This window comes from Budorcas taxicolor, chromosome 12 (genome assembly GCF_023091745.1).
Source record: "Budorcas taxicolor isolate Tak-1 chromosome 12, Takin1.1, whole genome shotgun sequence".
Taxonomy (NCBI): Eukaryota; Metazoa; Chordata; class Mammalia; order Artiodactyla; family Bovidae; genus Budorcas; species Budorcas taxicolor.
Genome location: NC_068921.1, coordinates 75,669,701 through 75,681,972, shown reverse-complemented (window position 1 = coordinate 75,681,972; position 12,272 = coordinate 75,669,701). Strand labels below are relative to the sequence as shown.

The following is a 12,272-nucleotide window of genomic DNA, read 5'->3' as shown; positions in this document are numbered from 1 at the left end:
CGCAGCGGGTGTATTACCTTTTTGAATGATAGTTTTGTCTGGATGTATGCCAAGAGTGGGATTGCTGGGTCATATGGAAACTCTTCAGTTTTCTAAGGCACCGCCATTCTGTTCCCTGTAGTGGCTGTACCAGCTTAACATTCCCACCAGCAGTTTCCAGGAGGGTTCCAGCAGTTTGGGAGGGTTCCCGTTTCTGTACATCCCCTCCAGCATTTGCTATCTTTTTAATGATGGCCATTTTGACCCGCGTGAGGTGATACCTCATTGCAGTTGTTTGATTTGCCTTTCCCTAGTCATTAGTGGGGAGAAGGCAATGGCACCCCACTCCAGTACTCTTGCCTGGAAAATCCCAGGGACGGGGGAGCCTGGTGGGCTGCAGTCCATGGGGTCGCGAAGAGTCGGATACTACTGAGCGACTTTGCTTTCACTTTTCACTTTCATGCATTGGAGAAGGAAATGGCAGCCCCCTCCAGTGTTCTTTCCAGGAGAATCCCAGGGACGGGGGAGCCTGGGGGGCTACCGTCTAGGGGGTCGCACAGAGTTGGACACGACTGAAGCGACTTAGCAACAGCAGCAGCAGTCGTTAGTGGTGTTGAATACCTCTTCAGGCGCCTGTTGGCCGTTGGTTTTCTGATTTCCTTCTCATTTCCTTCTCTCGCTATTACTTCCGTGGTGTCGGCCATTGATCAGACAGGCCCCTCCTCTGAGCGCCCACGGCATTTTGTCCCACCACAGGCCGCCTGGTGGTACTTACTTGGCGACTTTTCTGTCATGAAAAGTGATTCATTTAGGAAAAGAGCCTGGGCCCTGTCAGAGCCACGACACTGTGTGTATGGCAGGTGTCTGAGTCACTGAGGAATGCTGACGTCCGTGGAGAGGAACAGTTAAACCAGCTTTTGTCGAGGTCAGGGATGGGGTTCTTATGCCTGGAGTACAGTTGGAAGGTGCTGTGATCGTCAGGGCGTTGGTTTGACTGTAAAACAGGGTAGGGGTTTGGCTTTGAAACCAGTGTCTTGCCTGCTAGTTTCACAAGCCTCCCGGTGGACCTGGGTTCAAACAGGGGACACTGTAAAGTCCGTGTGGTCGTAACAGCTCAAGTTCACGGGCACTGTGGTGTGCAGGGCTCGCCCCTGAGGTGGCCGTCCTTCTGTCCCCGGAGCAGATGGGATGCCGAACATGGCTGCAAGCTTGCTCTCTGGGTCGCGGAGCTGGTGAGGGCCAGAGGCAGATCCGAGTCGGGGCTGGGAGCTCTGCATTAACGCCCGGGATCTTTGCAGAAGGCACCTTTGCTTTATAAACCATTCGCTGGTTTACTGAGACCTCCTGCACTGTTGAGACCTCCTGAGCCCAGCCTTTCCTTGCAGCACAGATGCACAAGCAGAACTTACTTCATTTCCGAATTCATGCTGTAAAATGTAATCCTTGTTAACGCCACCGAATCTGCCCCTTTTCTCATTTACCGTGTTTTAACCTTCCCATTGTCTGCATGTCTGTGAATGTGGGGAGTGCCAGCTTTCAGTCACCAACTCCAGACGGCACAGGGCAAGTTTGCCTGTCAGTGGTATCATCGTAGACATCGTGTCCACAGTAAATTAATCTCCGCAAGCAAAAATTGCCAAAAGCAAAATCAAGACAGATGAGGACATTGCTGTGTTTGTGGCTCATGTTACAGGGAGCTAGCTGCTTTCTCTAATATTAGGTCAACAGAAAAGCAGATAAAGGATATAATGGGCTTACAAAAAAGAAAACACACGTGACTCAGACTCAAGTCCCCAGTGTCCTCCGAGGCTTCTCTCCTTGGCTGGGAGATACCGTCTTCCTTCTCCCTGCGCCGTCTTGTGGTTGCCCCTCTGTGAGCCTGGGTCCTAATATCTCCTTAGGAGGACACCAGTCACTTTGGACAAGGCCCACCTTTATGACTTGACTTTACCTTTCACCTCTTCATGAAGACCTTGTCTCCAAACAGTCACATTTCGCGGTCCTCAAGGTTGGGACTTCAGCGTATGACTTTCGGAGGGGGACTACAATTCAGCTTCTAAGTTCCATGACACTGGTTAAGGGATAGAGTGTGTTGACGAAGCAAGGGGAAAAATGAGCACCCATACATTGTTGGAGGCAGGATGAAACTGAGCTGACCTCTTTGAAGAATCATCTGTCATTATCTGTTTAAATTCAAGTGAATTCCTTTGACTCAGCATCCAGGAACTCCTAAAGTGTTACCTATGGGAGGTTCTTCAATTGACAGCTGGCTCATGATAGCAAAAGAATGGTAATAACATTGTCAGCAGGGTGTGGGTTGTTTATGGCTACCAAAAAAAAAAGATTCCTTTATGGACAGGTATAGAGTGCTCTGAGGAGAAGTAAGGTATAGAACAGTGGCTCAGATGGTTAAAAAAAAAAATATCCCGCCTGCAATGTGGGAGACCTGGGTTTGATCCCTGGGTTGGGAAGGTCCCCTGGAGGAGGGCATGGCAACCCCCTCTCGTATTCTGGCCTGGAGAATCCCCATGGACAGAGGAGCCTGTGGGGCAACAGTCATGGGTTGCTAAGAGCCACTAAGACCCTACTGAGCGACTTAGCCCACAACATTGCATAGAGTGTTACGTTTGGATAGAAGTGGAGGAAGGGTTCATAGGTATCTGCAGAAGACAGTCTCTGAGGTTACAGAAAACGTGATGCAAAGTTGGATGTGGAGGCTGTGCAGCCAAGGGCCAGGGGTGAGACGGAAACTTCCCACTCCACAAATTGTGTGTGCGTGTGCCAAGTCGCTTAAGTCGTGTCCGACTCCTTGCGGCCCCAAGGACTGTAGCCCTCCAGACTCCTCTGTCCATGGGACTCTCCAGGCAAGGATACTGGAGTGGGTAAGCCGTTTTCTACTCCAGGGGATCTTTCCGACCCAGGGATGGAACCCACATCCCTTCCATCTCCTGCACTGGCAGGTGGGTTCTTTACCACTAGCGCCACCCGGGAACACTTGGGTACCTTTAAAATGTTCAATCCTGACGTTATTTATAAATAAATACTTTCTTTCCCTTATGAGGAACTTAGAACGTCATTCATAATTGACGTGGTTTGAGGTCATTTTTTAAAAAATGAAATATTCTGATTAAGATCATTCTTATTTTTAGAACTCTTACTTACTTTTCTTGGAGTGCTCCTGCGGGAGGTTTTATGAGGGCACTGAGTGCATAGCTGGATCGTGACTGTGCTGGGTCACCTGGTCAGCAGTTTGGTTCCCAAAACAGGTGCTGTGTACCTTGAGCAGACCTCCTTCTCAAGCACTCTGGCCTCAAGGCTTGTGGGGCAGTAATTATTTTTTCATTCTACCATAGAATGTGTATGAATCAGTGTTCCAGATTTTATTTGGCTCAGAAATCCCCATGCAGGGAAATACTATTTGGCCTTGGTGATTGGACTGCTTTGGTTTTATCAGGTTATTCTGAGGCGCTTCAGGGTGACGCCGTGGCAGAGGCTGATTGCTCTTCGCTTGTTTAGTTCCCTGAGCTTTGTAAAGTGCTTTCACATTCATGATCTCATTTTATTATGAGATGAACTGTGAGGTTTATTATTGCCATCTTTTTCTGGCCCACGCACTCAACCTGGCTGTCTCACAGTGAGTTGGTGACTAGCACCCAGCTCAGAGGCTGCCCGGTGTAAGCTGGCTTAGCCAAGGGCAAGAGGGAGTTGTCGGTCAGCACTGGTGTGCGGTTAACACTTGAGGCTGATGGACATCGATCATGCAGTTCATGCAGTTCAGCGGGGGCGACTTTGGCCCCCAGAAGACCCTGGCCGTGTCTGGGCTTCAGGACTGGGAGGGCGCTGCTGGCCTCTAGTGGTCGGAGGCCAGGGATGCCCCTCAACACTGTCTCAGGCACAGGGTGGTCCCTGGACAGAGGTTATCCCGCCACAAATGTCAGTGCTGCCCAGGATGAGAAATCCTGATGGAGCCTGCAGCCCTCAGGGCCAAGCACGTTGGCTTTCAGGGGAGAAGCACTTTGGGACTTTTGCTTGAAAAGAACCTGGGAAGCCATGGGGCTTCAGAAGGGATGGAAGGAAGAGACACAAGACACAGAGGCTGGGGAGAAGGCTGGAAGACGGGGAGCACGCCGCCCACTGCCCTCCGCCTGGAGATCTCCAAGGAGGGCACGCAGCCTTCCTGGGTGATGGGCCGCGCCAGCCTAGCCACCTGCCCCACCCATGCATCTCAGAGCGGCAGGCCGGAGGGAGGTGGCCCATCCCCGGTGCTGCGCTCCAGGCGCCTCCTGGCTCACCCCCAGGGCCGGACCTGAGTGGCTGCTGCTGGCCTGGCCTGGCCCTGAGGGCCGATTCCCTCCCCCTCCCCCACCCCCCTCCCGCCGACCCTCCTGTGCCCTCCTGTGCCAGAGGGTCACCAGCTGACGTTGTGTGCCCCCCTTGAGGCCCTGGTGCAGCAGGTGTGGAACTGGGTGCAGGGGCTCTGGTGCAGGGCCCCTCTGACACTCCAGGTTTTCCCACACAGCTCTCACTTGCACGTGCCTTGCTTGCTGTTACGTATTTATGAAATTTTCCAGTTCCAGAACCACAGTGGAAAATACCTTTAGGTTATTTAAAGTATTTCTGCCTTTTTTTTTTTTTGGTAAGTTTCATTCTTTTTTTTTTTTTGGTCTTTGCAGGACACTAAATTGTGGATAATAATGGAGTATCTTGGCGGGGGCTCTGCACTGGACCTTGTAAGTATCGCGTTGGATATTGAACATGCAGCAGTGGTCTTGGTTGTAAAGATGGTTCTGTTTACATTTCTATCTCTCTCTTCAGTTGCATGAAAAAAGGGCCAAAATACTCCTTATAACAGGTATTTCTGCTCCTGACATGATGCTGAAAAGTAGAGGTTCCCTTGTGAAGCCAGTTTTTGCTGTATCGTGGGAAACCAGTGAATTCATTCCACGCAGCCACAAAACATGTTGCCTGCTCAGTCTGACCTCAGAACAGTTTCTAATTTTCTAAAACTGGTTTGAAGTTTTGTGGCATTCAAACACCATCATTGTTTCCCGTTGCAGATGGTAACTTCACTTCTAAAACTTGCGTGGAGCATTTTAATTTATAATTCACTAGAATTTTTAAAAATTAAAATTTGGAAAAAAAAATTAAAATTTGGTTTCAGGGGTAAGAGGCAGGCACAGCGTCACATGTGGGAGCGGTGGTCAGGCCACATGTGAACGCACGTTTCCTGGGTGCACATGCCGAGGGGCCTTGCTGTGCCCGCAGTGTGTTTCTGAGGGAGCCGACCCCTGCCAGTGGCGGTGTCTCCTACCTGGCCTTGGACCCAGCTGCCTGGCCCCTGTTCACGGTAGTGGCAGCTCAGTGTAGGATGACCTCAGAGTCATAGTCTGAGATTCATTTCTCATGGTAAAACATGGTTACATGTTGGCCTCAGGTGAGATGCTCAGAGATCACCAGCAGATCATAAGCATTACTTGCGTCATCCTTGAAACACAGTATATGCAAAACAAAGATTTTTGAAAGATCTCACATGGCTGTTTAGCCCCCGACATCTCACCCCCACGTGGTCATGCAGTGAAATCAGCGTAATCAGCAATCTTTTATCCCTGACCGCGGGGGAAGGTAAACCTCTAAATCTGTGTGTATTATAAAAGGCTCTGTACCGAAGTTTAAAAAAAAAAATCACATAATGTTATAAACCATAAAAGCAATTGGTCAAAATAGAGTCTGAAAGGAGATTTCAAGAAAAAATTTAACACAGTCTCAACAATTGTATTTAAATGGAAAAGTGACAAAACAGCTGGATACACTTTGCGACTCGCTTTGCTTTTCCATAAATATATGTATCACACAAAGAGCTTGCTTTTTTACTCTTGAGAACTACTACAGAAATGTAGAAAATTGCCTCATTTTGTATAATTAGATTTACTATTATCTTAAGTGAATTTCATTTGTGGCATGTGTGAAGTTATTTGTGGAGACGCTTTCCCAATGCTGAGCTCTTCAGAGCAGCACTTCTAGCCTGTAGATGCTTTATTCATTCCTAATGCCACCATTGGAGAAGAAAATGGCAACCCACTCCAGCATTCTTGCCTGGAGAATCCCATGGACGGAGGAGCCTGGTAGGCTACAGTCCACAGGGTCGCAAGGAGTCGGACACGACTGAGCAACTTCACTTACAAATGCCACCATAATTGAATTTATTTAGTTGTACCTTTCTTTGGATTTTTGAGTTGAAGTCTGAAATCATGGACACGACAGTTTGCAAGGCAGCGTAGAATTCTCCTCTTATTAGATAAAATTCCATCTGGTGTGAGTCCCAGCAAAGAGCCATCCGCCCTCTTACATCAGTGGCTCCAGGCACCCTTTTTGAATGTCCCCAAATCATCTTATTTTAGTCGAGGAAACAAACATTCAGAAATTAGGTGTCCCAGCTAGCAAATGTCGCTGAGCTTTGCACATTGTTGTGACCAGCTACAAAGCCCTCTTTCTCATTTCTCTCTTAATCTCTTACCTTTTTTTTTTTTCCCCTTTTGCTGTCCTGACTCCAGTCCTCAAAGAAGATACACTTTAATAATAATGAGATACAAGAATTATTTATTTATGTTTTGAATGTTGAAGACTATTAGGATTATTTTGAGAGAGTCTATTAAGTGTTTATACAAGATTTAAAAAGCTGAAATATGGCTGCATATGACGGTAGTTGAATAAACGGGTTTGGGACATTTCTTTGAAAAATTCCACCTTGCTTTATCTAGCGTCTGTGTTAAGGGACACGGTGCTGACACGTGTGTGTGTGTCTTTGGAGTGGCCCCTGTACATGAGGCCCGTCGGGGGGAGATGACCGTGTCTTGTTAGGGCAGCTCTCTGCTGTTTCCTGGAGCAGAACGGTCTCACTGGCGCTCTCCTCGCTTTAGAGACATGACTTCGTCTTCACGCACCGGAGCTGCTCTAACCTAACGCCACAGGCCCGATGGCCTTTCTCACTCTGCATTTTAGACATCATGCCTTTTTACTGAGGCTGTAAGACATTAGTCTCGATGACACCTTAGCCTGGGGCAGGAAGACAGCGCCTTCCTTCACCCAAGATTACCTTTGAGTGTGTTCCATAGCTAACACTTCCTTCTCCTTTCTTTTTATCTGGAGTTGAGGTTCCGAGTGGAGGCAGACAGTGGATTATACTGCTTGTGGGGAAGTGTTACAAGGAAAGGAAAGTAGTGTGAGGTCAGTTGGGAGAAGGGGAATGAGGATTAGCAACAGAGGGTCTGACACAGAGAGATTTTTCAGTGATCACAAGATGTCAGCGTTACAGCAGAATCTGAGGAATCTAATTAAGAAGGAACTGGGCTACATGAAGCAACTGGACTAGGTACGGGGGCTTCCCAGGTTGTGCAGTGGCCAAGAAATGCCAGTGCAGGAGACACGATTCGATCCGTGGTTCGGGAAGATCCCCTGGAGAAGGAAATGGCAACCCACTCCAGTATTCTTGCAGGGAAAAATCCCACGGACAGAGGAGCCTGGAGGGCCTACAGTCCATGGGGTCACAAAGAGTCAGATATGACTAAGTGCACACACAACAAGAGCAAGGCTGCATAAACCGTCATTCAAGCAGGCAGAGACATGATTGACATATTAATGTTTAGGGCAAGCTGCTGTGGTGGCCGCCCCAAACAGTGTCTCACAGCAGATGGGAAATTCAGTTCTCTGCCGCACGTGGGCTCGCTGGCCTTCAGGCCACGTGGTCGTCAGGGCCCTGCTGCGGTGGGTGACTTCCTGTGGTGTTAAGTCCTTGTCCTCTCTGGCAGCCAGTGTTTCAAAGCCAAGACTAGGACTAGGAAGGGGCTCTTCTGCTCATATTCCTTTGGTGAGAGCTTGGTCATATGGCCAGACTTGGCGGCCGCAGAGGCCAGCAGACGTGGTCTGCAGTTGGGTGGCCGCCTGCAGGCTGAGGGTCTCATAAGAGGAGGGAGGGATGACAGACTTGGGAGAGGGATGAGTGGTCGGTCACCCAGAGACAAGGAGCGACTTGCCTGGTGGCTCAGACGGTAAAGCGCCTGCCTACAACGCAGGAGACCCAGCTTCAGCCCCTGGGTTGGGAAGATCTGGAGAAGGAAATGGCAGTCCACTCCAGTACTCTTGCCTGGGAAATCCCATGGACAGAGGAACCTGGTAGGCTGTAGTCCATGGGGTCGCAAAGAGTCGGACACGACTGAGCGACTCCACTGTCTTTCTTAGAGATGAGGAGCAGTCTGCATCCTTCCCCCCGCCCCCCGAATCTTTGTTTTATAGAGATTATTGGAAGAGTTCCACAGTCCTCTTAACTGAAGAGACTGCTTGGAAACGTGTTGTTAGTGGTGGAAAAGGCGAGTCCCCACGAATTGAGGAGCTCTGTGCTCCAGGGAACAACTGGACGCCCTTTACAGTGAATTTCTACCCTCGAAGGACCTCCCTGCTCTGTAAATAGTCTTTCTCTCCCCACCCTGACTGTGAATCACTGGTGGGTGAGGTCTGGGCCAGACCTAAAAGGGCATAACCATCCACGCATCAGTCAGAGAGCCAGCTCTCAAATGGCCCAGGGGAGAGGTTTCAGCTCTTACCTCCCGTGGCTGATGACTCCAGGCTGCCATGCCATTCCTTTCCGGACACTTGATTGTGGGAGGGAGGGGGTCCAGCCAGATGTTGCGGGCTGTCCGCCCGGGTGACCGTGCTGGCGGAGGAGATGGAAGCCCTGCACGGGGACAGCGGTGTGGCCGTCGGGGTGAGCCTTCTGCGCTCTGTGCTGGTGGAGGGCACAGCTGCCAGCTCCTCCGCCTCCTTCCTCTTTTGCCCCCCGGTATGAGAAAAGTGCATTTTTCTTCATCTTGAGTATCTCGACTATCAAAATTCCCACAATCTACGAACTCAGAACTAGACGTGAAGGCAGAGCTTCCAGACTTGTGTGCTTCGGAGCAGTCAGTGTCTTCCTTGAGAACAAGACTCCAAGTCAGATAACTCGGGGGGTGGGGGGGGAATTCGGTTCTGCAGATTGAGGTGTGTAGTGAACCGTCCTGGTCTGTGGTGACGGCAGGCAGGACCCTGTAGGCCACCAGGCTCCTGTCCGTGGGATTTTCTTGGTAGGAGTGGTGGAGTGGGTTGTCGTTTCCTCCGCCAGGGGACCTTCCCACCCAGGGATCGAACCTGTGTCTCCTGCATTGGCAGGTGGATTCTTTACCACTGAGCCACCATGAAACCCCCTGTGTGTGTTCACATGTCATCAGTTCAGTTCAGTAGCTTAGTCGTGTCCGACTTTGCGACCCCATGAACCGCAGCACACCAGGCCTCCCTGTCCATCACCAACTCCCGGAGTCCACCCAAACTCATGTCCGTTGAGTCGGTGATACCATCCAACCATCTCATCTTCTGTCGTCCCCTTCTCCTCCTGCCTTTAATCTTTCCCAACATCAGGGTCTTTTCAAATGAGTCAGCTCTTCGCATCAGGTGGCCAAAATATTGGAGTTTCAACTTCAACATCAGTCCTTCCAATGAATACCCAGGACTGATCTGCTTTAGGATGGACTGGTTGGATCTCCTTGCAGTCCAAGGGACTCTCAAGAGTCTTCTCCAACACCACAGTTCAAAAGCATCAATTCTCCTGCACTCAGCTTTCTTTATAGTCCAACTCTCACATCCATACATGACCACTGGGAAAACCATAGCTTTGACCAGACGGACCTTTGTTGACTAAAGTCTCTGCTTTTTAATATGCTGTCTAGGTTGGTCATAACTTTTCTTCCAAGTTGAGTAAGCAGCTTTTAATTTCATGGCTGCAGTCACCATCTGCAGTGATTTTGGAGCCCCAAAAAATAAAGTCTGACACTGTTTCCACTGTTTCCCCATCTATTTCCCATGAAGTGATGGGACCGGATGCCGTGATCTTAGTTTTCTGAATGTTGAGCTGTAAGCCCAACTTTTTCACTCTCCTGTTTCACTTTCATCAAGAGGCTCTTTAGTTCCTCTTCACTTTCTGCCATAAGGGTGGTGTCATCTGCATATCTGAGGTTATTGATATTTCTCCCAGTAATCTTGACTCCACCTTGTGCTTCTTCCAGCCCAGCATTTCTCATGATGTACTTTGTATAAAAGTTAAATAAGCAGGGTGACAATATATAGCCTTCATGTACTCCTTTTCCTATTTGGAACCAGTCTGTTGTTCCATGTCCAGTTCTAACTGTTGCTTCCTGACCTGCATACAGGTTTCTCAAGAGGCAGGTTAGGTGGTCTGGTCTTCCCTTCTCTTTCAGAATTTTCCACAGTTTATTGTGATCCACACAGTCAAAGGCTTTGGCATAGTCAATAAAGCAGAAATAGATGTTTTTCTGGAACTCTCTTGCTTTTTCATGATCCAGCGGATGTTGGCAATTTGATCTCTGGTTCCTCTGCCTTTTCTAAAACCAGCTTGAGCATCTGGAAGTTCACAGTTCACGTATTGCTGAAGCCTGGCTTGGAGAATGTTGAGCATTACTTTACTAGCGTGTGAGATGAGTGCAATTGTGTAGTAGTTTGAGCATTCTTTGGCATTGCCTTTCTTTGGGATTGGAATGAAAACTGACCTTTTGCAGTCCTGTGGCCACTGCTGATTTTTCCAGATTTGCTGGCATATTGAGTGCAGCACTTTCACAGCATCATCTTTCAGGATTTGAAATACATGTCATACCACATTACAAAAAAAATTCCATCGTGACGGATTTATCTTTCTGCTTTCTTTCCCTCAAGGTTTAAAATTTAGATTTATTAATAAAAAATTCTGGTGCAAGGGTAGCCTTGGATATCTGTCAGCTCCCAGGCCTTTTCTTGACAGCTTGTGTTTTGATACCCGTGGCCTGTGTTAGGACAGAGCCGGACTGTCTGGTCCCCTCCCTGGCAAGCCTTGTGAGGTGCCGGCTTTGGCTTTCTGGCCTGACCTCCCTCCTCGCTCGGGCTGCAGGCTTGGCGAGGTGACCGCCTTTATCATTGGCTTCACTTTAATTCATTCAGCGAAGTCGTTTTCTCTGGTTCTTTTTGTTTTTATTTTTATTTTTTTGGCTAGGAGGGGGATTCCTTTTACATAGGTTTTAACTGTGTGGGCCAAATATCTGTTTTGAAATGAAGATTTCAATCTTGATTATTCTTGTTCATTTAACATTGACTCTGTCCTGTCATCTCATACTTGTTCATCGAATCGTTTAAGTAACCTTAATCTTTTTTTTCTTGTTAGTTAGAACCTGGCCCTTTAGATGAAACCCAGATTGCTACTATATTAAGAGAAATACTGAAAGGACTTGATTATTTGCATTCAGAGAAGAAAATTCACAGAGATATTAAAGGTAAGAAAGCATCCTATTTATGGTCCTTTGAAATCCCTAAGGCAGATAGAAAGAAAGGTTTGTTGTAGCATTTTAACTGTGCTTCTCTTCTCAAGGGAAGTGGTTCTATGGGCACGTGGAGGGTGCCTTCGATGTGCCTGAGCGGGTGGGGACTCTGAGGGGGTCTCACCTGGGATGGGTGTGGGGCTTTGAGGGGGTCTTACCCACTGTTTGCTTTTGTCGAAATCTGATGACTCTGGGGGGCACACAAACCTGTTTGCAGGGGAGTGGATGGAAGTGTCCAGCTGCCAATGTCAGGGCGTCTTCGGTTTTATTTTGCAGCTGCCAACGTCCTGCTCTCTGAACACGGGGAGGTGAAGCTGGCGGACTTTGGAGTGGCGGGCCAGCTGACAGACACCCAGATAAAGAGAAACACCTTCGTGGGCACCCCTTTCTGGATGGCGCCCGAGGTCATCAAGCAGTCAGCCTACGACTCAAAGGTGAGGCTGGCACCTGGGCTTGCAGGGTCTGCGGAGAGCGGGGGCGTCCCTCCCGGGCTCCAGCCTCCCAGCGCATCCTGTTGGGGTGAAGCGGGCGCCTCAGTTAGAAACAGGGTTCTCTTGCCGCCTCATTCAGCCCCTTTTACGTGTCCAGTCCCCACTGCTGATAGTGTCTGACGGGGCAGGGGGCGTGCAGGGGCAGAGGCCTGTAGGGCGCAGGCCTGTGGAGAAGGGCCGGGGGTGCAGGTGGAGCCCGAGGAGTGGGTGAGGGCAGAGGGCCTCGGACAGGAGGCTGAGCAGTATTTCAGGGACCAGGGCAGAAAGGATCCCCAGGGGAAACCAGTCACAAAGCTGGAAGGCCGGAGCCTGGGAGGAAGCATACCTTTCATGGCCACTGCAGACCCTTTCTGTTGTCACATTTAGGGGGATCCCTCCCCCCCGCCCCCCTACACACACACACAAAACTGGGATT

General features: G+C 49.4%; 1 protein-coding gene across 1 annotated transcript in view; it reads left to right on the top strand.

Moving 5' to 3' along the window:
- The window catches only part of STK24 (serine/threonine kinase 24), a 96,640-nt gene that overhangs the window by 64,814 nt on the left and 19,554 nt on the right, over positions 1–12,272 (top strand). The window contains exons 3-5 of the mRNA XM_052649894.1: positions 4,653–4,709; positions 11,213–11,321; positions 11,643–11,800. Coding sequence (XP_052505854.1) covers positions 4,653–4,709; positions 11,213–11,321; positions 11,643–11,800 — 324 coding nt within the window. The remainder of the gene's footprint in view (positions 1–4,652; positions 4,710–11,212; positions 11,322–11,642; positions 11,801–12,272) is intronic.